General features: G+C 52.7%; 10 protein-coding genes across 10 annotated transcripts; 3 read left to right on the forward strand and 7 right to left on the reverse strand.

The window, feature by feature from the left end:
• Positions 1-1,363: 1,363 nt before the first annotated feature.
• On the forward strand, positions 1,364-5,741 carry BO83DRAFT_383543 (non-ribosomal peptide synthetase). Its single transcript, XM_025532495.1, has one exon. The coding sequence runs from the start codon at positions 1,769-1,771 to the stop codon at positions 5,597-5,599; it is 3,831 nt and encodes a 1,276-aa protein (XP_025382181.1). The 5' UTR covers positions 1,364-1,768; the 3' UTR covers positions 5,600-5,741.
• A 681-nt stretch (positions 5,742-6,422) lies between these two features.
• On the reverse strand, positions 6,423-7,550 carry BO83DRAFT_372987 (phytanoyl-CoA dioxygenase family protein; the record flags this gene model as incomplete). The annotated part of the gene is made up of 3 exons (XM_025530007.1): positions 6,423-6,860; positions 6,918-7,293; positions 7,346-7,550. 3 exons carry the CDS (start codon positions 7,548-7,550, stop codon positions 6,509-6,511), a joined length of 933 nt encoding a protein of 310 aa, XP_025382182.1. The 3' UTR covers positions 6,423-6,508.
• Positions 7,551-7,832: 282 nt separating this feature from the next.
• Positions 7,833-8,749, reverse strand: BO83DRAFT_192693 (2-deoxyribose-5-phosphate aldolase). The gene has a single exon (XM_025526565.1). It carries the CDS (start codon positions 8,658-8,660, stop codon positions 7,881-7,883), a length of 780 nt encoding a protein of 259 aa, XP_025382183.1. The 5' UTR covers positions 8,661-8,749; the 3' UTR covers positions 7,833-7,880.
• Positions 8,750-8,838: 89 nt separating this feature from the next.
• BO83DRAFT_326512 (transcription factor domain-containing protein) lies at positions 8,839-11,392 on the reverse strand (the record flags this gene model as incomplete). The annotated part of the gene is made up of 4 exons (XM_025528042.1): positions 8,839-9,020; positions 9,069-10,284; positions 10,453-10,920; positions 11,309-11,392. The coding sequence occupies 4 exons, from the start codon at positions 11,390-11,392 to the stop codon at positions 8,839-8,841; spliced, it is 1,950 nt and encodes a 649-aa protein (XP_025382184.1).
• Positions 11,393-11,459: 67 nt separating this feature from the next.
• On the reverse strand, positions 11,460-12,763 carry BO83DRAFT_383545 (uncharacterized protein). The gene has a single exon (XM_025532496.1). The coding sequence runs from the start codon at positions 12,283-12,285 to the stop codon at positions 11,785-11,787; it is 501 nt and encodes a 166-aa protein (XP_025382185.1). The 5' UTR covers positions 12,286-12,763; the 3' UTR covers positions 11,460-11,784.
• A 64-nt stretch (positions 12,764-12,827) lies between these two features.
• Positions 12,828-13,348, forward strand: BO83DRAFT_432621 (uncharacterized protein; the record flags this gene model as incomplete). Its single annotated transcript, XM_025535632.1, has 2 exons — positions 12,828-12,890; positions 12,971-13,348. 2 exons carry the CDS (start codon positions 12,828-12,830, stop codon positions 13,346-13,348), a joined length of 441 nt encoding a protein of 146 aa, XP_025382186.1.
• Positions 13,349-13,885: 537 nt separating this feature from the next.
• Positions 13,886-15,906, forward strand: BO83DRAFT_372998 (putative general amidase). Its single transcript, XM_025530009.1, has 6 exons — positions 13,886-14,240; positions 14,296-14,418; positions 14,470-14,622; positions 14,671-15,525; positions 15,574-15,658; positions 15,707-15,906. Exons 1-6 carry the CDS (start codon positions 13,950-13,952, stop codon positions 15,820-15,822), a joined length of 1,623 nt encoding a protein of 540 aa, XP_025382187.1. The 5' UTR covers positions 13,886-13,949; the 3' UTR covers positions 15,823-15,906.
• Positions 15,907-15,982: 76 nt separating this feature from the next.
• Positions 15,983-17,734, reverse strand: BO83DRAFT_412728 (tannase; the record flags this gene model as incomplete). Its single annotated transcript, XM_025534430.1, has 1 exon — positions 15,983-17,734. The coding sequence occupies one exon, from the start codon at positions 17,732-17,734 to the stop codon at positions 15,983-15,985; it is 1,752 nt and encodes a 583-aa protein (XP_025382188.1).
• Positions 17,735-19,840: 2,106 nt separating this feature from the next.
• BO83DRAFT_459037 (uncharacterized protein) lies at positions 19,841-23,238 on the reverse strand (the record flags this gene model as incomplete). The annotated part of the gene is made up of 3 exons (XM_025537160.1): positions 19,841-21,025; positions 21,075-21,200; positions 21,253-23,238. 3 exons carry the CDS (start codon positions 23,236-23,238, stop codon positions 19,865-19,867), a joined length of 3,273 nt encoding a protein of 1,090 aa, XP_025382189.1. The 3' UTR covers positions 19,841-19,864.
• A 1,554-nt stretch (positions 23,239-24,792) lies between these two features.
• BO83DRAFT_432625 (uncharacterized protein) lies at positions 24,793-26,082 on the reverse strand (the record flags this gene model as incomplete). The annotated part of the gene is made up of 4 exons (XM_025535633.1): positions 24,793-25,189; positions 25,256-25,629; positions 25,682-25,786; positions 25,840-26,082. 4 exons carry the CDS (start codon positions 26,080-26,082, stop codon positions 24,793-24,795), a joined length of 1,119 nt encoding a protein of 372 aa, XP_025382190.1.
• Positions 26,083-26,433: the final 351 nt, after the last annotated feature.

The raw sequence follows: 26,433 nt of genomic DNA on the forward strand, positions 1-26,433 counted from the left end.
ATGACAGCCACGCCAGGATGGAATGACCGACCTGACATGACATCTGCATATTTACACAGGCGATATGACCACTGTCGTGTAATGAAAGAATACTACTACTAGGTACCTACCTTTCTGCACTCTAAATATTACCCCCCACGATACCACCGTGCTGGTGACCCTGGATCACACGAATCAACATCCCGTGGTAAGTCATGAGGGCTTTTCCTGTCCTCCCTTTGTGATGAGGTGACAAGTAATACTTAGCTACATCATGTCCTCCCCCACGTCCTTGCTGGTGTCTGCAGGCATGCAGTCGTCTGAGGTGTTACCGTGATAGGTAAAAGAATCCCGACAGATGCAGCCAGCGACAGGGGACTGGAACGCGCTATCTCACTCGGTTCCTGCGGGCGATGCAAGTATCCGGGCGCCGATAGAGTGATGACACCCGAAAACAGGAACTGGTCATCTCCGCTGCAAGGGTCGATGGCGTCAAGGGTTATCCTGATTGCTACTGGGGTGGAAGGATCGATAGGGAAAGATCTGGAAAAGAGAGAGAAGTGAGAGAGAAAGGGAAACAAACAGAGCAAAAGGGACCCGCAATCACATGTCGAAGGATTTTGACCACAAAAGAAAACCGGGTTAGTGCGTCCCGCAAGAAGTGCCCCGTGCAGCCAATGGCAGTGTCTATAATAATATCGATTGTCTCGATCGGGACTAACCGCTCCCCGTCTCGAGCTGATGATGGAGGAATTCAGTTTGCTGGTGTGGAGTCAATCCCCGGTCGGTCGCCAAAAGAGAGGGGAAAGCTATTTCTGATTTCTGAGGGGGGGGGAGGGAAGAACCGGGAGGGTTCAGTTCCGTCAGGTACAGCTTATCCATGCACGCTGATGCAGCTTACCGCACACACACACACACAAAAGATGCACAGACAAAATTAAAATAAAAATGGTTATATTGAAAATGAAATCTCAGGAATGAGTTTAATTGTAACCACTCAGAATCCCAGGATACGAGGGCTAGCCGGGTACACATGCAGGCTGCCCGAGTCTCACGATTGGTGGGCAACCAGCGAGATTTCCCTCAATTTTCGTGCACCGTAGAACCAGGGAAATTCTCTCTGCTAGTATTCAAGGCATCACAATGAGATGGATATTGTCTTTCCGAACATCGGCCTATCGATTGATGTAATTGTCTGGAGTATTTCCAGTTTCTCTTATCGAGCAGCCAGAAAGAGCGAACGTTGAGACCCCCACTAAACCCCTTTGGGATGTCTGTAATTTGCATGTGATCGAGCCTCTGATGGTAGACTCTCACTTGCTACTTATCCTCCTCGAGCCCCCACTGTCTCGTCCACACTAATTCCTCAACAGCTGCCAGATATGGCTGGATTATTACGCTTCCTGGGAAGCTTTCCAATCTGCCGCCTTTCGTGTCCAGCGGCGGGTTGCTGTTTGCTTTGTTTCCTAGGCGAAGGCCATGGAAGCTGGCCGGTGAGTTAGTTGCCCAGTTCGTTCCCTATATCTTCCACCTGTCCCCTCAATCCTCCTCACCTTCTTCTTCTCTTTCCCAGCTCTCACCGCAGAATTGATTAATCTGACACCTCATTTCTTTCCTTTTGTCTCTTAAGATCTGCCCTCGCGACTTAAAATACCACCCCCCACCCCCTCCTTAGTCCTCCTTAATTATCTGCCGTCGACCGGTGGTCGCACTTTTCCTCGCCCTCGTATACACTCTCTTCCCCTCCTCCGCCGTCTTCCACCCCACGCGACCCCCACATCTATACACAATGACCATCATTGATGTCACCAAAGACCTATCGGCCCTGTTCTCCAAGCAGGTGCAGGCCACTCCCGATGCGCTGGCGCTGGAAGATGACAAGACCACATATACCTACGCCGAATTAGACCGGGCGGTCGATGCCCTGACTCGGCGGCTGCATCACTACCGGGTCGGACGGGACACTCTCGTGGGAGTTTTGCTCCCACGCAGCAGTGACTATGTCATTGCCTGTCTGGCTGCTCTCCGCGCCGGTGGAGCCTTTCTGGTGCTCGAGCTGGCCTACCCACCCGAGCTGCTGGACGATGTGATCCGCGACGGGAACCCCGCCGTCATCATCACCTGCAGGGCCGAAGTCGGCAAGATCAAGGCCGATGTCCCCCTCATCTCCTTGGATGAACCAGCCACGGAGACGAACGGGGTGTCCGATTTGCCTCCCCCGCCCGCAGATGACGATCTGGGTCGTCTGGCCTTCGTTTCCTATTCGTCCGGAACTACGGGCAAGCCCAAGGGAATTGCCAACCCCCACAGAGCCCCGGTTCTCTCCTATAACCTACGATTTGGCGTGCAGGATCTGACCCCCAACGATCGGGTCGCTTGTAATGTCTTCTTCATCTGGGAGATTTTGCGTCCCTTGTTGCGGGGAGCGGCCGTCGTTGCGGTGCCGGACGACATCAGCTACGACCCCGCCGCCCTCGTGGACCTCCTCGCGGCCAAACGCATCACAGAAACCCTCATGACCCCTACTCTCCTCGCTACCGTCCTCGCCCGTCATCCACACATCGGCTCGCGCCTGCCGCATCTCCGCACACTGTGGTTCAATGGTGAGGTGGTGACCACCGATCTCGCCCGTCGCGCCAGTCAAGCCCTGCCCAACACCCGCCTCCTCAATTGCTACAGTGCCTGTGAAACACACGAGATCGCCTGCGGGGATATTCGGGAGATGCTCGACGAGAAAGCGCTGTACTGTCCGGTTGGGCCCCCGATTGACCCCAAGAACACCCACATTCTGGACGATAACCGGCAACCGGTGGAGAACGGGGTGAGCGGGGAGCTCTATGTGGCTGGTCCACTTTTGGCTCGCGGGTACCTCAACCTTCCCGAAACCACCGCCAAAGCGTTCACAGAGAACCCCTTCGATGCAACTCCAGGGTCCCGTCTGTACCGGACGGGCGATCTCGCGCGCCGGCTGCCTTCGGGTCTTCTCGAAATCACCGGTCGCGTGGGATCCATGATCAAGCTGCGCGGCTACTCGGTCGTGCCCGCCAAGGTGGAGTATGAGATCACCAAGAATCTCGCAATTCGCCATTGTGCCGTGGTGGCCCATGGCGAGGGTCTGGAGCGACAGTTAGTGGCATACATTGTCCGCGACAAGGACCACGCCACCGACCGCCCCGTGGTGGAAATCAATGAGGCGGGCAATAGCCCGGGCGCGCGTCGCATCCTCACCCAGGTTCTGGCACACTACATGATTCCGTCTCTCTGGGTGGAGCTGGAGGCGCTTCCCACACACGATGTAACGGGCAAGGTCGATCTCAAACGCCTGCCTCCCCCGCGCACGGCCGACCACGTCAACGGGAATGGAAAGCCCGTGGAGAAGGACCCGATCGGTATTGACCAAGTGGCGGCCATTTGGGCGGTCGCCCTCAAAACCGCGCGCAATCTGTTGAAGCCCAGTGATGATTTCTTCGATTTGGGTGGACACTCCCTGTCGTTGGCGGACCTCTCCTCGCGCATGTCCCGACACTTTGGCTTCCGCGTTCCGATCGCCCGGCTGGCGGAAAACGCCACCCTGGCGGGCCATCTCCAGACCGTTCGTGACATTCGCGACGGCCATACGGCTGCGGTCCAAGCCGATCTCCCCGCGGTCCTCCGGGCTGACGCCACTCTCGACGATGATATCCGACCGTCCAACGTGGCCATCCGCTCGGTCACGGACGCAGACACGGTGCTCCTGACGGGAGTGACGGGATTTCTTGGCGCCTTCCTCCTGCACGATCTGCTCGAGAGCACCTCCGCGCATATTATCTGCTTGGTCCGATTTACGGACCCGGCTGATGATGACCAGCCTGGTGGTGTGGCCAGAATCCGCCGAAACCTCTTAGACCTGGGACTGTGGCGGGACTCCATCATGGAGCGCGTTGAGATCCTGCCCGGAAACCTGTCGCGGACCCGCTTCGGCCTCTCCCCAGAAGCCTTCGACGAGCTTGCCGCCCGCGTGCAGGTCATCGTTCATGCTGCTGCCACCGTCAACTTGGTCTACCCTTATGCGGCTCTTCGCGGGCCCAATGTCGGCGGTACGCGAGAAGTCCTCCGCTTGGCGTGCAAGGGTGGTGCGACCGTACAATATGTCTCCACCAATGGCGTGCTCCCGCCGTCCGGAGAGAAGGGCTGGTCCGAGGACGCCATGCTCCCGGTGGACGACGTCCCCGACAAGCTGTTGGATGGATACGGTCAAACCAAGTGGGTGGCCGAGCAGCTGGTTTTTGAAGCGGGTCGTCGCGGACTGCCCGTGAAGATTCACCGTGCCGGAACCATCAGCGGCCATAGCCAGACGGGTGCCGCTAATGCCTGGGATCTGTTGTCGGCCTTGTTCGTGGAGTCGATTAAGCTCGGCTACGCGCCTGAAGTGGAAGGCTGGCGAGCGGAAATGACGCCCGTGGACTTTGTCAGCAAGGCTATTGTGCATCTCGCCAGTCAAACGCACGCTGAGCAAACCGTGTTCCACCTCGGCGATCCGAACCCGGTCGATACACGGGCGGTCTTTGCCTCTCTGAATGAGCTCGGCTACCCGACCAAATCCCTGGCCTGGGATGACTGGGTATCCCTGTGGAATGAGAAGCGCAGTGCGGTCAAGGGTGGAGACGGTGGTTTCACCGTCGATATTCTCCGCAGTGGCATGCCCACGGTGGACTTCCTCCGGGGCATTGTCGTGCTGGACAATGCGGCCACCCGTCCTTTCCGGGCGGTCGTGGAACGGCCCAAGGTCGACCGGGCTCTGCTGGAGACCTACACGCGGCACTGGTTCGCTCGAGGCTGGCTGCCGCGGCCACCGCTTCGCCAGCAAGGTCTCAACGGGGCCGCGAAGCCGGCCATCAAGGGCCCGCTTAGCGGAAAGGTCGCCGTCGTAACGGGTGCCTCTTCTGGCATTGGAGCTGCAGTTGCGGCCGCTCTGGGTCGAGAGGGTTGCCATGTGGCTCTCGCCGCTCGGCGTCTCGACGCACTTGAATCACTCAAGGGCCGCATCACGGCCCACGGTGGCAAGGTCATTGCCCGGAAGACCGACGTCACGAGCAAGGAGCAGGTGGACGCCCTTTTCCAAGCGGCCAACGACGAACTTGGCCCTGTGGACATTATCGTCTCGTGTGCCGGAGTGATGTACTTTACTATGATGGCCAATGTGCAGACGGAAGAGTGGGAGCGTACGGTCGACGTCAACTGCAAGGGCCTCCTCCACTGTCTGTCGGCTAGTGTACCCGGCATGCTCTCGCGTGGCGGTGGTCACATTGTCGCGATCTCCTCCGATGCTGGACGCAAGGTATTCCCCGGCCTGGGTGTCTACTCGGCCAGTAAGTTCTTCGTTGAGGCGACGCTGCAGTCGCTCCGCTTGGAGACGGCAGGTATGGGTCTGCGTGTGACCAGTGTACAGCCTGGTAACACGGCGACGGACCTTTTGGGCATGTCCACGGATGCCGAGGCCGTCAAGAAATACGGCGAACCGTCCGGAGCCCAGATCCTTGAGCCGGACAATGTGGCGGATTCCATTATATACGCGCTGCGTCAGCCGGCCCATGTCTCTGTCAATGAAGTGCTGATCGAGCCGCGGGACGAGCCGATCTAGATGGAGTGAGGATTGATAGTTCTAAGAAGGTGCCTTTCATCAGCTCCTGTTGACGGATTTAGATTTCTGTTATTTTCCATAGACATAGACACTGTCCCCTATGGACATCGCTATAATCTGCACGAATGAAATGATTTTCCGGTATAATTTATCGACTACTTCTATGTAAGATAGAACATCTTAACCATAAGACATGTAGCAGTTGAGTATGAAAGGCTCAGTTTCGCTGGCCGCACATGGATCCATGTCAGTGGCTGAGTTGAGTCACATGGATCCATGTCAGTGGCTGAGTTGAGTAGCTGCGTGGCAGGTCCTACTTAGCTATCCACTAGGACCGGACCAAGTTCATACCCTGCTTTCTATTGCTATTCTAGGGGATGGCACGTATCTTTCTACTGGCAGCGGGGTATAATATGTTCGAACAGGCAATAAATAAGCAAACATTACTATCATCGTACTACCCTGACATTCGGCTCCCGATCTCACTACCAATCCAAGTCACACACACGCCACAAGTTTCTGAGATAAGGACACGGCAAGTTGACATCCATAGATGTCTGGTTCGTCAGATCCTGCACCAGCTCGAAGCCACTACCCTTTCGCACTACTTCGAAGTTATCTTCCACGAAATCAGCCACGTATAGGCTGGATCGTATATATAACCCGACCGGATCAAACTCGTACTGGTTGTATCAAAGGACTATGCATATGCATATCCGTCAGACATCAATGAGTGTACCTTTCTCATCGAATTGTAGCATCAGGCCAACAGTACCCTAGCTGTGCTACTTAAGAGTACACCCCTTCATCAAGCGACTCTCCTCGGAACAGGTCACTGTACATACATTTGTAACATGCCTGAGATGCACCGTGTTTACAGCATGAACAAAGCTTCCTCAAAAACACCCACTAAAAGTCCCGCGGCCGCTCATTCTCCTTCAGCTCCGGACAAAGAGAATAGATAGGATCCATCTGTTCCACATAACCACAAGCCGGCTCACTCATGGCATAACCCATGAACTCCAAAGTCTCGCGGTCATACCTGCGCGCGACATCCGCCGGCACCGCCAGGAACTGGTTCTCTTCCTGGCGCAGGTAACCTCGAACGACGAACGTAGCGAACATCAGCCGGTACTCGTCTTCGGTGATGTTTGAGCCCCCTCCATGGTATGCCGATGCTAGCATAATGAAGCCATCGCCCTTCTCCATATCGGCGAAGATGCATTGCTCGACCTTCGGAGGCGTAGTCCTATCTGTTCCCCTGCTTGGCTGTCAGACCTGACTCTAGAAATCGGTTCTTAAGAGTAAGTTCACCTACCAAAGATGGCTACGAGGGATAAACTGCGTCCCTCCATTCTCCCGCGTGACGCGACACCCAGCTACAAAGAGGCCGACGGCAGACTCGCGCTCCATGTCTCGCACATCATCCCATTGACCAATCTCAGTATGATAACGATGGTTGATGTAATCATCACGATGCAAGGGCTGCGCCTTGGCTCCAGGGCCGATTCGCATCGCTGTGCAGGAGTGCACGTACGGCTTAGAGACAGACATCTTCTTCTCGTTTCCCCACCAGTACCATCGTCTGGAGGTTAGGAAATGGTTGCATACCTGGTGAAAGAGAGGATTCATGACTTGTGTCTTGGTGTAGGTCGGGCTATGCGCGATCAAGGACGGGGCGCGTTGGGTTTGTGCTGATCGATGAGCTGTGATTGTCCGAAGCAAAAGAGCAAAGAGTCGACTCACCCGGGAAGAAGGAACCATTCCATTCTACATCTGCATCTAGACGGGGGTTGGCTTCTTGGGAGGCTTGGTCTATATCTTCTTCCGAGATGAGGCCCTTGATGAATACACCTCCGTCTCGTTTGAGTAAGTAGATGATATCATCCGATGGGGTATCCTTGGACACTATTTGGACTTCGTCGCTGTATTTGCTGGGATCAAATGGCATGTTGAGTGTGCTGAGTGGTGAATAGAGATCAGATTTAGATTTACTTTGGCAATCATCCAGCATATATAGTCATACTTGAACTTTATGTATCTATGAAGAACGTCGGAAGCGGAGTGGAACCCCGCCCGGCGGTGGGAATTACCTAATAGGGAAGTATAGCCAGCCGGCCCCGTCATGGACTCATATGGAGCAGCAATTCGCCACATCGCATTCTAGCTAGAGAAAAAGGTTGGTGGGCCGAGGATCGATTAATACGTAGTTTAAGAGAAGGAGAGACGGTGGATTTACATTAGTCGAATATGTATGATGGGTATAAACATGCTAATACAATCAGTATCCCCCAGATGCCTCCGCCATCGGCTTAAACTCCACCTCGACAGGCTCATTCCCAATCCCACGTCTCCTGGCATCCTCCAAAATCGCGACAGTAGCCGTGGCCCCAATGCGAGTAACACCCAAACTCATAACATGTAGCAGATCATCCAATGTACGAACTCCTCCCGCAGCTTTAATCTGCACCTTCTCGCCCGACTTCTCCCTCATCAACTTGAGAGCCTGCACAGTCGCACCCTTGTAATTGTATGCACCATCCGGCTGCTTCACGAATCCATATCCGGTCGATGTCTTGACAAAGGCAACTCCAATCTGGGTACAGATCTCACAGAGACGAGCAATATGCTCAGGTCGTAAGTAATCATTCTCGAAGATGACCTTCAAAACAGCTCCATTGGCAACCACAGCCTCGTTGATCTGGCGAACCTCCTCCGCCACATAGTCCCAATCCTCCCCGAGGACCTTGCCGACATTGACCACCATGTCTATCTCGGCTCCGCCAGCCTTAGCTGCCGCAGCGGCTTCAAGGACCTTGATCTCTGTGGTGCTGTTGCCGTGGGGGAATCCGATGACCGGACAGACCAGAACGTCTGATCCAGCGAGTTCTTTCCTGGCTAAGGGGATGGCGTAGGGTTTGACGCAGGCAGTTGCGACGTGATTGTCGCGGGCAATTTTGAGGCCTGCTATGATGTCGGCGTCAGTCATAGTGGGGTGAAGGAGCGAGTGGTCGATCATCTTTGCCAGCTGGGGCAGGGTCACTGTGATTTTGTGTGTCATGATGGAATGTTTTTGATGAGATTGTGTTTATTTGTTGTGGAGTATGTATGTCCGGGGACGCCTCGTTCTTATACCTGGACCCCGCAGATGTATCCGGCGGAAAGCCTTCCCAATTAGGTGATTTGTCCCACCGGAGCGATCTGAAGGGTACATCATTTACGTCGCAAACTGCTCTTTCTCAGGGTGTATAGCTACCGCCATTGTGTGGACCTGTATGCTCCCCGTAGAAAGGTGCACCTTCAATGCCCCACATCCAACTCTGCTCCAGGATCGGAAAGCCCTCCGCGGTGGGCCAAAATGACAGGCTTTCTGGGCTGCCATCGTGGCCTACCTGGGCTCGGGGGCCATAGTTTGACAGAGCTATAGACAGCATTAGAATTGATTGATAAAAGCGTTAGAGAGCAATACCTTGATCAAAGTCTTGAAGGGCAGCCGCGAGAGCAGGATCATGCATGTATTGGGCGGATCCATCTCCAGCTGGGAGATTCGGAGCAATGGAGCCTACGAGTGCCGTGGACACCCCAAAGGGATCAATGGCATTATTTCGAGCTGCTGGTCCATCAGAGGCTTGGCCCGAAATTCTCTGTCTCGATGAAGAATTCGTCATTGTCGGCTCATTTGAACGTGCAGTGGTTGCAGAAGTAGACAATTCCATCATTACACTGAGTTCTTTTTCCATGATCAATTTCACCAGGCGCTGAAGGATAGTCAATCCCTGCTGCGCTGCAACTGAGTGTGTTCGGAGCTTGTCCTGGATGCCGATCAATTTGCGGAGTCCGGACTTGGTCTCGGTAGAGTGTGGACCTAGAGGATCCATGCTGCTGAGGATACCAAGGGTCACGCCTGCTGTGAATGTATGAATGCTAACAAATGAAGCCGCATATGTTTCCGAAACCACTTCTAATAACGGGCTTGACTGAATCTCCGACATGCTGAGCGCCGCATCACGACAAGCGGTCAAAGAGGCACCAAAGGGGTCAACCGAATATGCAGCATCCCCATTATACTTGCTGGTTCGTTCTCCAGCGGCCAGCGTGTAGGAAAGAAGTGGACGGTGCGTGAGAATGCGTGCGTTCTGATACGCAAGCCACAGAGCGAGAGCTTGGAGTTGATAAATGTGATTCTCGAAGCGAGGCCCCGAGGCCCCAATATCGCGATCGACTTCTTCGGCAGAGGCGTAATGAGATTGGTGAGCGACCCGGCGCCACTGGAGTGGGAGAGGAATCTCTGCTTCCCAATGACGGAGACGACTGTCGTAGTCGGCGACCTTTCGAACGATTCTTTGGATATCCAGGGAATCTGTGCGAGATCGGCTAGCTGCATGCGAGCGAACGCGATACAGATCATCCAAGGCTCCCTTGGAGATGGTAGATAGTTTGGTTATGAAGTACTTGTAGGAAAGTAGCGTTGGACCCGACGTCAGAGGTTCATCGAATGAACCCGGAGACTGCATAGTTTGAAGTTTGGCTGATGGATCTAACGGTTCCACGTCGCAGTCGTCGTCTCGGATACTGTGTGGATACCCATATGCCACGGCAGAGAAGGTTTCAATCTCATACACTGCCCACCAGCATCTTTTGCGAGTTTCATTACGAGTTCGGAAATTAGTCGATTGAACCGAGTTCTGTCGGCGGTGTAATTGTAGAGCTTGCGCGATACGAAGCCCACATCCGCATACCGGCCATGCCAGTCGCGGAGCACCATGGTATAAATAATACGTACCGAGTAGAATGCAGGTTTGGACTGCTTCTAAAGAGCCTAAAGACATGATGTCAAGAAGCCCCGATCTCACAACAGAGAGAATGCGATCCCTAAGGGCAATTTCAACCCCATATCTCAAGAGAATCTCTCGTCGATAGGGCCCGGCGTACTGCAGCCCGATGGCAATTACAATCAGGAAGGTGCTGAGAAAGCCGAGGTGATGGTGGGAGTATGTTGAAGGCCTCTCAGTAGAGTCGCTATACAGTTTGGGCCACCGCTGACGAAACTCGTCTTGATAGAAGACCAACATGAACCAGTGCGCTCGATCGAAATATGTATCTACGAGAAGACTGGCCGCGTCAAAGCTGGGTAGTAGGGATGCCAAGTCCCCCGTAACGGGAGAGGACAGGTCGCAGGGCGCGAGTGCAGTTGAAGAGGAATGCTCATATGTGTCAAACTCAACGCTTGGTGAAGCAGATCTAGGCTCTTGCAAGGGGGCTCCCGGGAGTGCGTCCGTTGCAGGTGGCCCCGGTGCGGCCACATTGTGAAGGTTGAATGCCTAATCGAATAGTGGTTAGAGTCGCCCATAGTGCGAGTCATTACGGGAGCCTCACTCCGCCTAGAAGGGATATAGTCGAGCTTGATATCCAATCATGATCTTTTCGGTGCGATGGTGTCCCTGGCGTTGCAGTCTCGACGGGACGTTGGCCAGAACCGATGGCATGGGGTGAACTCGCATGGCGTCTCGGGACACTTGTATTTGGTGTCTGGACCGTTGGTGACGCGGCCGTATCCTGCGTATGCCGGTAGGGTCGCCAGCGGGTCGCCGAACCGGGAAGACAGCGGACCCCGGCGCGGGTGCAGAGGGTACAAGGCCGTTGGATGTCGCACTGACCAAGTGTGAGCAGATACGTCGAATGTTCCAGAGCTTACTCGTCTCTACGAACCTTTAGCTTCTGACGTCGACAGCGCTGACATGCGCTGGGGACTTTGGTGGCGGGACTGGCCCTCAAACCAGGGCTATCCTCCATGCTGGAGGGATGCAGAATACTTAGAAGATGATGAAGATTGAAGCAGCAAAGAAAAGTGGAAGAGTTGCCGCGTGGGGCAGTTTTCTCCACCGGAAGAGCCTTCCAAATGAGGCAATAACTGGGTCCGTGCACATGGCTCATCTCGGTATACTGGTGATCTGTCTATATCCCCTTTCATGAGTGTCTTAAAGGCTAGATACAAGGGACTCGATGTCACAATATATATCTTTTTGAAATGAAATGTCCTGCTGAAGCTATCATCACAACGCCCCAGCGTGGCGTGCTACCTGTCACAATGCATACCACTATTGAATCTTTCCGACATATAGAGGAACATGATCGAGTAGTTGCAGAATCCGATAGCGAGTGGAATGAATGGAACTCGTGAGCGGCTAGAAGTCTGACCCATTGTTCATTACATGGTTCAGCGCTTCGATGATGGCTCCCCGCGAGTCGTTGGGACTGTTGCTGCTATAGAACTCCAGCGCTTCTTGGTAAAGGTCCGGGTGCCCATCGTAATACCCTCGAGCATCCTCCATTATCTGCTCATATACAGTGATGTTCCATTCACGGTACGACCCTTCATCAGTGCAGTCCCACAACGTCAACATGCCGTTCTTGGTGTCCCCATGGATGTTGTATCGGGCATAGATGGCATCTCCGTATCGCTGCTCTGCAATGGCGGTGCAGTACTCGGTGGCCCATGGTTCCACCAAGTTCCAGGCAGTTCGATTGAGCACCTCCGCAACGGGCAAATCGAGGAACAGCTGCTCGGGAACGAGACTTTGTCCGCCAGCTGCTGCTGTGATTAAGATCGTTGTAATTAGAGAGAAGATTTGGTGGAATTGCATGTCAGTTGCAGTGCGAAGGGAGCGAATTAACTTGATTTGCATTCTGAGGTCGGTCTAAAGATTCAACTTTGCGACCGCGGAATTTAAGCCAAGCCAACTTTAGGCTGCCACTGGCAGTTGCCTAATCTTCTGAATTCGACTCATCGCCATAACACTTTCATCCAGCAGGTCAATGTGATCATCTAACACTCGGGTTCATTCATGGAAGAATAATTCCCAGTTCCATAAGTGAAGTGACGCGTGATATACTCTCTCGCTTTCCTGGTCCCTCGCCAAGATGGCCAGATGCGCTGAATCGGAAAGCGAATGTTTCTGATCGGTGGTCGCGCTAGTCCAGACACTCGATAGATCCCTTGGCTGGCATTTGCGACCCTGAAATTATGCTCACATACACGAGGTCCAAGAGTTGGATTAAATAGCCCGACCGTGCCCTAGACACGGCCACATACCAACGGCGAGCGGAGAAGAAACACAACATTCCTCACGCTCTACTTAATGGCTCGTGTCTTCCCATAATGGCGTGCAGAGTAGCTGTTCCCTGACATCTTCCAAAAATACACAGAATTTATCCTTATCGACCAGTCATGCGCGTGGTTGCTATTGTCACCGGGCTCGTCTCCCTTGGTGTCCTGACAGCCGCCCAGGCTGTCCGGCGCGGAGGCCCCGATGAATTCACTGCCCTCGGCTGCCCCGACACCACCAAGCCGGAGGCCTCCCAGGCCAACAGCTGGCCGCCTGGGACGACTTCACCAATCTGCTCTATACCGAGAAGCACCTCACAGACGCCTTCACGAAATATGTCGCGACCGGTTACATCAATCATTCGCCTCTGGTGACTGGGAATGGCATCGACACTACTCTGGGCGAGTTGTCCGCTATTGTCCCGAATGTGGACTCTCAGTTACAGCGTGCGTTTGTCGGATGGGATAAGGACGGCACTGCATATGGAACTGCTCATACCAAAGTCATTGGTAATGCGACCATGGGGATCCCCAATTCGGCCCTGGTGGACATGATCCGCATGGTGGGGACGTGCTTGGTGGAACATTATGACGTGCAGCAAGCCGTGGATGGCACTGCCCCGAATCCCATCGCTTTCTTCTAATGGCCTGAACTACATGCATCGCGTCGGTGAAACCATTGAGATTACGAGACCAGACTGCAATTACAAGTTTCTGTACGATTATAGTCAGGGTGACACATGTGAAAGAGAGCTATTCGGAAAGTGGGAAGAATGTCATGTATCATAGGATTTTCTCCTCCTAATATGTATTCCGACATCGTATATGCTTTGAGATGTATAGCTGCGTATAACAATTCAGGGAGGTCTAGGGTTCAACAAATGGCTGTGCTGAATGATATCAGTTCGGATATCCTATCCGAAACCCGAGCGCATTAACAACCACCTTGCTTCCCAACTTCGGTGAGCCGAGATCAGGTTGTGCTGTGCGGGGCAGCTGTGCTTATCAACCAACGTCTCTCATACAATCCGCTCTTCACATGAACACAGACAGTTAGGCAGAAGTGGAGCTTCAGGATGGGAAAGGATCTCCTATCCATCCACTCCAAATACCCCGCGCGGGGTTGTTTAGTCGCAATAAACCCTCGGCTTGTCTCATTCCCGAGCCATATATCCGTGGTTCTCTCTTTCCAGTCAGATCCCTCCTCATAACCTCAGCACTTATAACTGCCTACAGAAAAACACTATGGCAGTCGAACAGTGGGAGACAATTGTGCAGCAGAAGCAGGCGGACGCAGCCGCGAAGATTCCCCAGGCATGGCGGCTACCGGCTGAATTTACGGAGAATGTGTCCGAAACAACCCCGACCAATGTGCTCGATGTGCCTCGCAAATGTGGCTTGTTGTCTGCGAAACAATTGGAAATTACTGAAAACTATGACGCCACGGCCTTGCTCGAGCAGATTCACTCTGGAAAGTATACCGCCGTTGAAGTCGCCGAGGCGTTTTGCCTTCGAGCGGCCATCGCACAGCAAGTGGTAGGTCAAACATTTCGATAGTTGATCGTGATGATATACTTACGGTCGGATATAGACGCGCTGTCTAACAGAGACCTTTTTTGATCTTGCTTTGGAGCGAGCAAAGGAGTTGGACGAGTACTTCCAGTCCACAGGCAAGGTCCGCGGACCGCTGCATGGGTTGCCCGTTAGTCTTAAGGTAGATCAACTGTCGCCAGAACAATAACGTGTTGAAGATTGACAGTGCCAGGACTGCTTCAACGTTGCAGGTGTTCCAAGCACCATCGGCTTCACTGCCTTCATTGCACACGGTCCTGTCCAGAACAATTCTTCCGTCGTCCAGATTCTTCTGGACTTGGGCGCAGTGCTCTATGTGAAGACCAATATTCCCCAGACAATGATGGTATAACTGCCTTCATCGCTAGTCTCACCAAATACTGACAGTATTCAGGCTGCCGACTCCCACAACTACGTCTTCGGTCGCACTCTCAATCCCAACCGAACCAGCCTCAGCGCCGGCGGATCATCAGGTGGTGAAGGTGCTCTAATCGCCATGCGCGGATCAATTCTGGGCGTGGGCACCGACATTGCTGGCTCCATCCGCATCCCGGCAATTTTCGACGGGACCTTCGCCCTACGCCCATCCATCCACCGCATTCCCTACGGAGGCCAGACAGGCTCCGGCCGAAAAGGTCTCGCGGGCATCCGGCCCTGCGCCGGCCCACTAGCGACCTCAGTGCGCGACCTCGGTCTATTCATGAAACTAGTCGTGGATGCCGACCCCTGGCGATACGACTCCTCGACCATATTCAGCACCTGGCGTACCGCTCCCCCGAAAGAAACCCTCCGACTCGGCTTCATCCTCGAAGACCCCCACTTCCCCGTGCACCCTCCCATTCTCAACACCCTAACCCGCGCAGTCGACGCCCTGAAAGCCGCCGGCCACGAAGTCATCAACCTAACCACCCCTTCCCTCAAAGATGCCCTCCTTCTCGGCTTCCGAACCTTCGCTATGGACCCGGCACGAACCGCCTTCAGCCACATCACTAAGAGCGGCGAGCCACGCATCCCTGCTCTGACAATTACCGACCTACCGAGTGCTGATTTGCCATATGAATGGGCCCCACATACGCTGGAATCTCTCTATGATTTGAACGTGCAGCGGGAGACAATCTGCGAGCAGTTCCGACAGCTGATTGTCCAGAACAAGATCGACGCGATCATTATGCCGGGATATCAGGGCACCGCGGTGGCACATGATGCAGTGGGATGGGTGCCATATACTGTTTTGGCCAATGTTTTGGATGTATGGAAATTCATTCCCAGATGATCTTGACTCAGCTGACAACTACAGTATCCGGCTACGATTATTCCGTACAGAAAGGCTAACAAGGCTGATGACGCCAAGTATGTCAGGGACGTGACATACCGACCTCCGTGTAAGTTCTTCCCTATACAACCATTTAGACCGTTCTAACGCTTCGCAGATGTTGCAGACGATGTCGAAGGCGCGCCATGCTGTGTGCAGCTCATGGGCAGAACGATGCACGAGGAGGAGCTCTTGCGGGATACTGCGACCATTGCCAATGTTTTGGGGAAATAAAGTGATCAACTAGGCAAGGGCTATAGCCCACCTAGAACTTGACAATCCAAATTACATTACTTTTAATAATAACTTGTAATTGTGTACATTCTTCATTCGGTAATACTTCATCATGCTAGCTAGGTAGAATTCATAATACATATAACACATCACATCGAATCTAGTACAGGGGCAGCTTGTACGCATCAAAATCATAAACCCATGTCTTGTAGGACTCCTCATCAAACACACAGTCCATGACGGTGCCATTGTTCTTCCACAAGGGGCGTAAAGGCCACGCGCACAACTGCTGCTGCTCACCCTTCCGCTCACCTGCCAGTACGGTGGCATTCAAGCGGGTTGGGAAGACGCCTCCCTCGACCCACTGGATCAGCGTCTCGAGGGTGGTCTGCGGGAAGGGTCCATTAGGCTGCGTGGTGCTCGACGCGCAGTGCGCTGCACCAGGGATCAAATACAATCTATTCCATTCATTCAAAGCCTGGGAGCTCTCGTTGAACGACATTCCTGGGTACATGATTTGGCGAACAGACTCGTGGTAGTGCACGGACGAACCGGTCGGGATACTGGGGTCGGACTCGCCATGCACATGGATAATCTTTCCTCCGGCTGATTGGAAGGGTGTCAAGTCGGGCCAGGTGGTCTGGAGGCTGTCCTCGTAGCGCTGCCATCCGAGCTCCATCCACTCCTTCAGGGTATCGTACGTGACGTTATCCAGGCTGGAGAGGTTGTCTGCATCGCGCAGTTCCAGGAAGCGGGCCACCCACTCACCGCCGAGGGTGGTGATATCCAACTCCCACTTTCCGGTGTCGTAGTTGTACTGGGTCTGGGCGTCGTCGAAGGTGGACGAGGGTTGGTACCAGATGTAAGCGCGGCGGCCGTCCAGGGTGCGGAGCCCGTCGAGCATCTTGCTGGCTGCGGCAGCTCCGATAGCAGAAACAGTACCGTTCTGTGCGGGGGTGGTGTTGGACATCGAAGTGCGCTTCTTAAGGACTGTAGTGGTGGTAGATGCCGGGCAGGAGTAAGGGGCGCCAACGGTCGAGTTGACATTGAAGTGCAACTTGCACAGGTCAGTACGAGCCACCACGCCATCAACACGGCCATCCAGGGCATCGCAGGCCGCAATGGTCAAGTTCACGATCTTTTCCAATTCACAGGTAGGAGGGTAGTAGCCCAAAGTATGCTCAACCACGTCAGGGTAGAGGTGGTTCACTTGCTGTTGGCCGTACCGGAATGCAGGGGCACCGATAACGGCTCCATCCCACTGGTCCGCATAGCGTTGCACCTGGCTCCAACCTTCGCGGCCACCCTCTGAGCAACCTTGGTAGTAGGCGTAGATCTTGGAGTCACCCAGACTGTAGAAGTTGCGGCTGAAGGCTTTTCCAATGATTGTAAGTTCATGATGAGCGAGGTAGCCAAAAGAATACAATGCCTCGTAGTTGATGGTACCGTTGGCTTCAAGAAAAACGGCATCAAATTCGGTATCAAATCCTCCAAAACCACCATCCGTGATACCCGCAGCAGCTCCATACATCACACCACCGGGAAGGGAGCTGGTGCCGGAGTTGATGGCGTAGCCTCCACCACCCGTGGACAGCCATCGGTTTTGAAAGTCCTCGGGAGCGGGCAACCAGAGCTCCAACAGCAGGGGAGTATCCAGACCCGGCCGGGTGTATGAGAGGGTCACGTTGCAGTAGCTGTAGGAAGCGGCAGGGAAGAAGTAGCTACCCGACGTGGAAGCATTGTAGACAGCACTGGCGGTGATGGATGAAGTGTCGATCTCGAGACCTTCAATTTCATCATTGCTGGGAAGGGACGACTTTGCATGGCTAGTGGTACAGACATCCGCCAGACTGGCTGCCTGGGACAGGACAATGGTCGTGGCCCCGGCTAGGACCCCGAGAGCAGCTCTCATGATGAGTGGGGTCCTTGTATGTTACAGAGAGGAGAGAAAGTGTAGGTTGATAAGTAAGTCTTAGAAGCCCGCCTGCTAGAAAGGAAGCAGCTGAGGTGATGCGGGCGATGCCACTACTTATAATGTTCTCAATGCCTGGTTCCGTGATCATCTCAGTTATCGTTCGGAAATTATTGTCTGGAGTAGAGGCCAAGGATCCAATCATCATCACGCCAGAGGTGCACGAGAAGGCCGATCCAGACTCATTTGGGCAAGTTGAGCTGCTGATCTCGCGTTTCGTGCTATGTATTGAACCAAGCTTCGACCGGGTGATTTACACTCACAGGAGTGACGCTGTGTGTCCCGTCCCTTACACGGTATTCAGGTTACTGGCGAATAAGATGTTCGGGTTGAATTGCGGAAGCCACATTCAATATCACACAGTTTCTTCAGGTTGGCCTAGAGAGGTGCTCATAACGTTTCCTACCACCAATAAAGTTGTTCATTTCTGGATGTTACTCCACTCGGATTGATGGTCAAGCCCCAACAGCTGCATGCCTTGACATCTTGAGCCAACCGCAACCAAAGTGGATGCTACCAAGAGCGCGGCAACAACCGGCATTGCGTGTATCCCTCGCCGGGGTGCGTACGAAGGGTTGCAATATAGGAGGATCGACAGAGCGACGGGAGAAGAGTTATCCCCACAAATCAAGGGTTTGGATTATGATCTTGGCAAACTTTCTCAGAGGTTGGCTACGAAGGCAGTCAGTGATGGTGTTGTTCTGCGGACTCCGACAGCGTGATAGAGTCTTGCAGGTAACCATTATGCTCTTGGAAAATTATTGCCAAAGTTATTGTAGAAGATCTGAGCAATTCACAGCCATGCAAACACGTAGTAGCCTTGCATGAGTCTACAGAAACGACCCCTGAGTGTCTGCAAGCCAAGAGGGTGTTGATATGGAGGAAGTCGGGGGTAACCGACTGGAATGGGGAATCCTCGCCGACCTCGGCTCCAGCTGCCCCGGCCGGTGTCCGGAGCCGGACCAATCCCGTGATTGCGGGTGGTTCCTCCGGCTTTCGCTCGCCGGTCTGGTGCCGACGTTCCCTTCGCAACACCACTCTCACTATCATGGCATCCAGCAACAAACCACACTTCTGACCACCGAGGTGCTCCCGTCCATCCCTTCCATCGGCCCGTCCCTAAATAATCTCCCATCGCATCCCGTCTAGGCTCGTATCGTGTTGTACGTTTCATCTATGCGACTTATCGCTCTTCCCCTGCTGAGCGTAGCAATCTCGCTCTATCCAGTTACGCATTGATTCTATCATCCTCCAGTCGGTGCCTTGAAGATGGTACCTGCTCCCTGACTGGCAGCCCCACTTCCAAGCTCGTTTGTTCTACCATGGTGGATCCGCGTGGTCTGACGGCGTGGAGTGATGCCTAAGAGCTAGTTCGTGACCCTCTTAGGAATTGAATTTGAACCTCATGACGACAGAGTTAGCCTTGAGGGTCCGACTCCCCCTCATAAGTGCAGGGGACGGGGATTCAGCACGGCGGGGGTCCCCTGCTTGGTATCGAAACGGGGTGTTTATCGGCTGAAAACTAGACTCTGATGTTGGTGAATCTTCACTTGCTGCGATAGGAGCAGTTACCATCAGCCAGACGTTGCTCTCTGGTCGCGTCTTCGCATTGCAAAATTCAGGCTCCGCTTGTCAGGCTGGAACTCCCCGGTCCCCGCATTTTCACCGTTGGGGTGATGCCTTATTCTCCGATGGGTTGCTGGATTTCGGGATAAATATATAACCACCCCGCCTGATATTATATTGCTGATGGAGTTGGAGTGCCAGTAGTAGTCCACAGTTTGAGCATAAATTAGTCCCTTAGTGACGTCAGTTAGATCTTACAACCAATCATTTTCTCGGTGCAACTATTTACTTATATACAAGGCGCTCGGAAATTCCCCGTTGCGAATACTAACATCGTCAACATCTCCCTAGTTTGCTCCGTTACGTAACCAATATGTCGGGTTGCATACTTGGAAGGTTGGAAGGCTTCACAGTTCTATAAAATCACTTTCTTCTATCGCCGTACCTATGAGCAAAAGCAAGTTTGATTGTGGCCACGAGTGAACGTGCAATCTGCCTCTACATTCACCGCGAAGATGTAGGTTCATATATGGCGCCGATCGCAGAGAAGCAGTCACAATGCACAAAGATTCCAGTAAACCTGGAATCAGCGGGTGTTCCAGAAATCTTTTCAATTCGTCGCTGCTCGGAGATGTCAGTTGCAATCTCAAGGTTGGCTGGTGTATCTCCCCAGTAACGATGCCGGTCATACTCGAAGGGCTCACGGTCGGGGTCTCTGAGGCTGAGACATCGAACCGTCTTCTTCTGTTTAACCTCAAACTGGATCTCCACTAATGCAGTGCCGGATATCTTGGTTGAGAAGCCGATGATAGCATCATCCTTGAAGAAATTAATACTTTGACGTGACATGCAGTCACGTATATCACCAACGGCAGCTTGATGGGTTGACGAATAGGTAAACTCCAGTCCACATAAATGTCTGTCGTATATATAGGCTGTTGCCTGGACTATCTTCTTTCGCCGGGCATAGCCTTCTTGACCCTCAAAGTAAAGCTTCCTTACCCGATCATATGGCGGAGAGGGAGTTGGTTCGAGTGTTCGAGGTCTCTGATTTCTGTATGGGGAGATGACTGCGCGGACCCGATCCGAATTCGCGCTAACTACCCATGAGATAGCCGTCAGCTCCTCGTCAGTGTCACTCAGATATTGAGACTGTATGGCTGCGCCGGAGTGAAATATTTGAGTAGCAAACGTCGCTCTGTTCACCCCTGTGTTGATCCATATAGCTGCAATGTTGCCTGTACTCGACTCAGGAGACTGGGAAACCCAAGCATCCAGGCCAACCCATACAGTAATCGATCGGATTTCGTCACCTGGAGACAGTCTAAGGGCTGCATTGCTCAGTGGACGTATCCACTGCCCAACAACGCTTGGAGTGGGGTGGTTATAATACTCAATTTTCAAACCAGTGATCCAATGTTTAGAGCGGAAATAGCCCCTATCACCTGTAGAGGCGGTGACTTTGCGAACTCCATTGAGTGATGCATAGGTTTGGTAGTATTTCATATCGTCCTTTTCGCCACTATCTTGGCGCAACATAAGATCATATTGTACCTGATTTTCTGGGACCCGATGGCATTCAGCGTTCAGATTGTGCGGAATGGCGGGAGGGGCATCGCATTTTTGAGAATAAATTCGAAGTTGATCGAAATACTTTCTGTATGCCTGTTTTCATTCAGCTACTATCTGGACGGATTGAGAGGGTTCTACTTACGGCTGGCTGAGCAACGAGTCCTGTGATGGTATGTCCCGTTGGCACACCTGGTATCATTCGGGCGGAGGCATTGAGATGATGGACGAGGGGGGCAAAAGTGGAAATTCTTCCATAGTTGGTCGAGACCTAGACCGTGGTCAGCATTGTGGAAAAATTCTGGAGACGATGTAAAACGGACCTCAAGCCCGACCAAGCGAACGGCTCGGTTGTGATAGCGGTTATCCCTCAGAATCCTTATTTGCGTGACACGCTCTCCTTTCGGGCCATTTATGGGAAGTGACATGACGTTTTCACCAACAACGCCACAACTCAAAACTTTGCCGTCAGAGTAGTGTGCAACCATCCCAACAAGCGGATGGCGGTAAAATCTCATATGGAACTCAAGACCTATCAACTTCTCGAGACCGCTACCCCCACGGAAGCCAAAGTCCAAATGCAACAGTGGATTGAAGGGTCCAGAGGGCCTGCATGGGAGCAAGGGGCTTATGATTGAACTCCCGTATAGTGGAACAGGTGGCATCCAGAGATGAGACGCCACACGTGAATAGCGCGTTACGGCCGCGGAAGAACGGGGTGGTCTCGAACCACGCTCACCGGGTTCGGCCATTTCGCCAAACCCAAGTGCAACAATTTTGAATCGATCCAGGCCTGCTAGTAGATAGTACGGCACCTTTCCACTTGGAACCAACAGTAGGCCGCGAGCTAATTTCTTGACGTTAGGCTGGCCAACCCAGGCAGACTCTCTCGAACCAGTGTATAGTATACGGATAGCCTTGAGCCCTTCCGGAGAGAACAGTACCTCGAAAGCCCTGATGCGTTTGTACCTGGGTATGTCAATCCATTTCTCGGTATCTGGGTTGGGGTATCCAATTGATTGACTGATTCCGCTTCCATCACTCGAGGGGAACAGTTTGATACCAGATATGAATTGATTTGAACCAAATTCGACAGTCGAGATACCAACCCGGAGTGGACGACACTCCCGCAGAGCCACAAACAACTGTGCCTTTCGATAAAGTAATTCACATTGATCTTGGACAGGATAATCTCCCTCGGGAGATGCTACCTGGCCAGAGAAAAAGGCCATGACTTTTGCATGGTGATTGCCTCTCCTTGAGATCGCTATATTCACTAAGACAGGAACATTGCGCTGAGATTTCACCAGAGAATAGCTGAAACCTTGCCCACCATTCTGTTTAGTTGGCTCTAATTCGACAAGAGATGCAATAGGCTCCAATAGCTCGCAAATTTCCCTTCTATGGGCTAGGGCTCGCGATGGGCCATATGAAAATGCCTTCATCGCGGAGTAGAGCCTGAACCAATTCCGTGGGGTACAGAGATTGGGGAAAATATAATAAAACTCCTGGCCAAGCATAAATCTACTCCGCCAGAAGGACGGAGGAAGCTGTTCATTATTTGCCAGCCAACCTAGATATCGGCATGTGAGTCTTAGTTTGAGGACATCGCGGATGTCTAGATACGTAAGGACCTCATATATTGTTTCCTCTGGAAGCATTCTGAGGATACCGGCCCCAGACTCCCTCCAATTTGCTTGTGCCCCGGTGTCATAACTTAAAGAATGCTCGCTGTCACTTTCCAGCGTCATATCCTCTGGCTGAGTGGTGTCCCGTCCATAATGCATTTCTGCATATACACCTTCCCTAACTGTTTCCAATACTTCCAATTTGGGAAATGCATTCGGGTCAGCGGTTTTATATATCCACCTACTATCGTGCGGACCGGGGGGTTTGGGAGCAGGACTGTTGTGCAGTTGGAAGAAGACTGACCTCACGATGGTTGCAACATCTATGAAGGCATCACCTAGGCGGAGCCTCTGTAGAAGAAAGTTCCAACATGAATCGTGAAATGCAAAACACCACCAATTTGTCGAAAAGTCGCGTATCGCCCATAGGTTAAGGGCATTGAAGTCGTCTACCTCGAAATAGGCTTTGTCCGGGTCGATCGATGCGTGAAGAATATTGTCGTGGCGTATCACGCCGACCCCAGTGACCGCGATTCTGTCCAAGTCACCGTCGACTGCATAAAGACCCCGGACTTCTGTGAACCAAGGACGAGTCCTCCAACGCCAAGGCCCTGGATGGTTTCGCTCCCAGTCCTGCTCGAGAAAGGTTTCACACAGGGGGCAGATCAGTTTGGGCGGCATGGTCTTCTTAATATTAGCGCGGTGAATGCCCCGAACAGATATACCAGAGGTCTAAGTGCAATTCGGAAAGACTTCAGCAGATGATGCAATTGAATGATCCCTGAGTTGAGCTATGGAGGGTCATTGAGGAAAAGAGAATGCAGGAGAAGGGGGCAGGAAGAGGGGAATTTAAGCTGAGTCGCATCAACCATAATCTCACTCTTTCAAAGGAAAAGTCCAATGACTTCGTTCAGATACGCCGGGGGAATACGTCACGGCCTCATCGCTACCTAGCCTTGTCGATTGGTGAAGCCCTACAAATATACGTGTAGTCGGAAGTTTCATGGCTATCTGATGCCTTAAGTGACCACACACGCTTCAATATAGCCGTTCTCGCCGAGAGATGACGTTGACTGGACAGCGCCTAGCATTTCCTGAAGGAAGATTCCCTGGTTCTGACTGTCAATGCGGCAAGAGACATGCGCTGACTTGCGCCCAAGCGATCTGAATATCAGAATGCACCTATAACGTATCACCCTAAGCCGCGGCAGACCCCACTTGAGGATGAATCATGGGGCATGTCTGAATGGCCCATCGTCTGACCGGCTACCGGGCTGCAAGAGGTCCGTACAATGGTTCCTATCATTCAGCCATATATGGTCATTATGGGTTGGACAATATGGAGTAGTAATGAAGCGCCTTCGCACCTTGGACTTCTTATATCGTCTTGTTCAGTATCACTCTTTTTTCTGTGCTATATATTCAACACTGTATCCTATTCAGACTAAAGGTTCGCTTCGTTAACGTGAGGAAAATTATGACCACTGCTTCGGATAGATCCCTCAAGACCAACCTGGCTTACCTGTATGAATTACATAAGACCAAGAGTAACAGCACCGACGAGGATGTCTATTAGATCTGGCAGGCGATAGCATTAGGCTGGTTCTGCGTCGAACGTAACCACGAGTAGTTCTGTCAAGACGTGGCACCCATTAACACTCACAATCCTGGCCTTGCTATTACACAATCAATGCCCCCAGAAGCACTTGAGAGCCCTTCGCTCAGGCCACAGATATTTACCGTCAGATGCACGGGTCGATCCGCAGAGACTAGAGACTGGTGGGATGGTATGTTTGTGCATCAGTTTGTGGAGGACCTTCGCTGCATTGTGAAGAACGAGACGGGAATATTTTATGCAGCATTGGCTATTCGGAAGAGTGTCAGATTTTACCGCTTCTATTCGAAGGCAACACCCGGGTAAGAGCTCGTTCCACTTCACGATAAGCCCTTCGACGTCAGCAAGCAAGAGGATCTCACCAAGGTCGAGTGCATGCTGAGCTATGTCATGGAGAATGGACTGCAGTGGCTGAAGATTCTGGATCAGGCCTGACGGCAACATCCGGTAATGGCTATTATGATCTTTCTATTAATCTGTAAGGCTATGACTGTCTGGCCAGGAAATGGGGATGTCCATCATGTATGTAAACCAAAGCATAAGAATTCTGTAAATGTTATAAATTATGGAGTTATGCAATGCACACATAAGAAAATGTTCATGGAACTTTCCACCCCCAACTACCGCTCCGACTCCCCAATCACGCTCCTAGGCACAAGCTCATCTTGCGAGCGATCATTCAGTGACGCCTCGTATTCCACACCCCGGCTTCCACTCTTGGTGGGTACCAGGTGCGTAAGAGGCATCTCACTCTCTGTATCTCGCATTCGTTTAAAAGCCGATCCTGAAGCACCGGATTGAGCGCCAGTTTGCGACGAGTAGGCATTTTTAGCAGATGAGAATATACCTGGGAATGCTGCCTTGAATACAGGACGCATCATGGGAACACAGGCATTGGTAATTGCTAGTGCAGGTTCTGTGACACTCCAGAAGGCGGCCCAGATCATGCTGTACGAAAGGTCGGTGAAGTCAACGGTGGTGAGGACGTGGATACGGATGATCGTGATGGCCGAGATGCTGATAACCCACTGTTAGTTCCCACCGACTTCTGCAATTCAAGTTTCAGTATGTGGAGGCACTCACAACAAGCCTACGCCAAATATACCGTACAGAGCTACTTTCGTCCCGGTCGACATCTGCAGTTTCCAGATATGGTGAACCGGTAGAGCCATAATTAGAAGGTCTGTCACGAGATTGAAGGCACCAATGGTCGAAAAGGCGACGTTCATGCTAGCGCAATGACCAGGCAAAGCAGCGTTCCAGTTTTTCGCAAAGGGTTGACAGATGAGGAAGACCTGAAGCATACTTCCGAGCCAGTAGGCCCCCGCGCAGCCCATGCACACTCTGGCAGCCATGCGAAACCCAGGCGTCACAAAAATTCGAAGGTAGAAGAATAAGTAGGAGAACTTGGCGGTAACCATGGCGTTGTAATAGACGATTTGGTAGACAATAAGCATCTGGTTTAGTTAGCGTGGGAATCAAAGCGCAGAACAAGCCTTCACAACGAACCTGAAAGATCAAGATGGTATTCGCTGCCGGAAGCTCGGTAACATGGTGCCGCATGCCGACCCGTGCATAGTGGTACTGCATGGCGAGCATACCATAGGTATGCAGCTAGATTGTAAGTCAGTGCCAAGTTCATGTCCTAGTTCCGCAGGTGACCGCACCATAGACATCACAATGAATGCATCATCCCACCAGAATTTGCTCTGTCTGATCTTGCGCGACATGAATCGTAGCCCGATTGACGCTGTGCTCAGTGCTACCAGCACGGTATTGGCGATCAGCTGGTCGCGTACAATGGGGTACGCAAAAACATTGTAGAACTGAATCGCCATGCCGGTGTCGTGCCCCCGGGCATCATGGGAGCTGTGACAGGTGAGAACTTGGCCAGACAAGTTGGAACTCATCTTACACGGGCGTGCAAGGCTGGTGATACTTGAAGGAGTCAGCAACGCACAGTCCAAAAAGCCTTGCCCGTCCAGACGACGACGATCCGGCTTGCGATCATCATCAGGATAACTAGGTTCGGAATTGAGCCGTCAGCTTCAGGCTCGTCAGTGAATCTAGTGGGTTGAGCGGGACTCGCCAGGATCTTTGGCGCGACGCGCGGCGCTCTGTAGTGTTGATTAGTAGGGCTAGTCCGCGCAGCTAATCAACTAGTTCAAACGGCGGCCGCTGTCATTCACTCCACCAAAGCCAATCCAGCAATCTCCTGGCCAAATGCCAAGTGAGCACCGTTTGGGGGCTGCAGTATCCGC

The sequence above is a fragment of the Aspergillus eucalypticola genome (assembly GCF_003184535.1).
Source record: "Aspergillus eucalypticola CBS 122712 chromosome Unknown BO83scaffold_47, whole genome shotgun sequence".
NCBI classification, from domain to species: Eukaryota; Fungi; Ascomycota; class Eurotiomycetes; order Eurotiales; family Aspergillaceae; genus Aspergillus; species Aspergillus eucalypticola.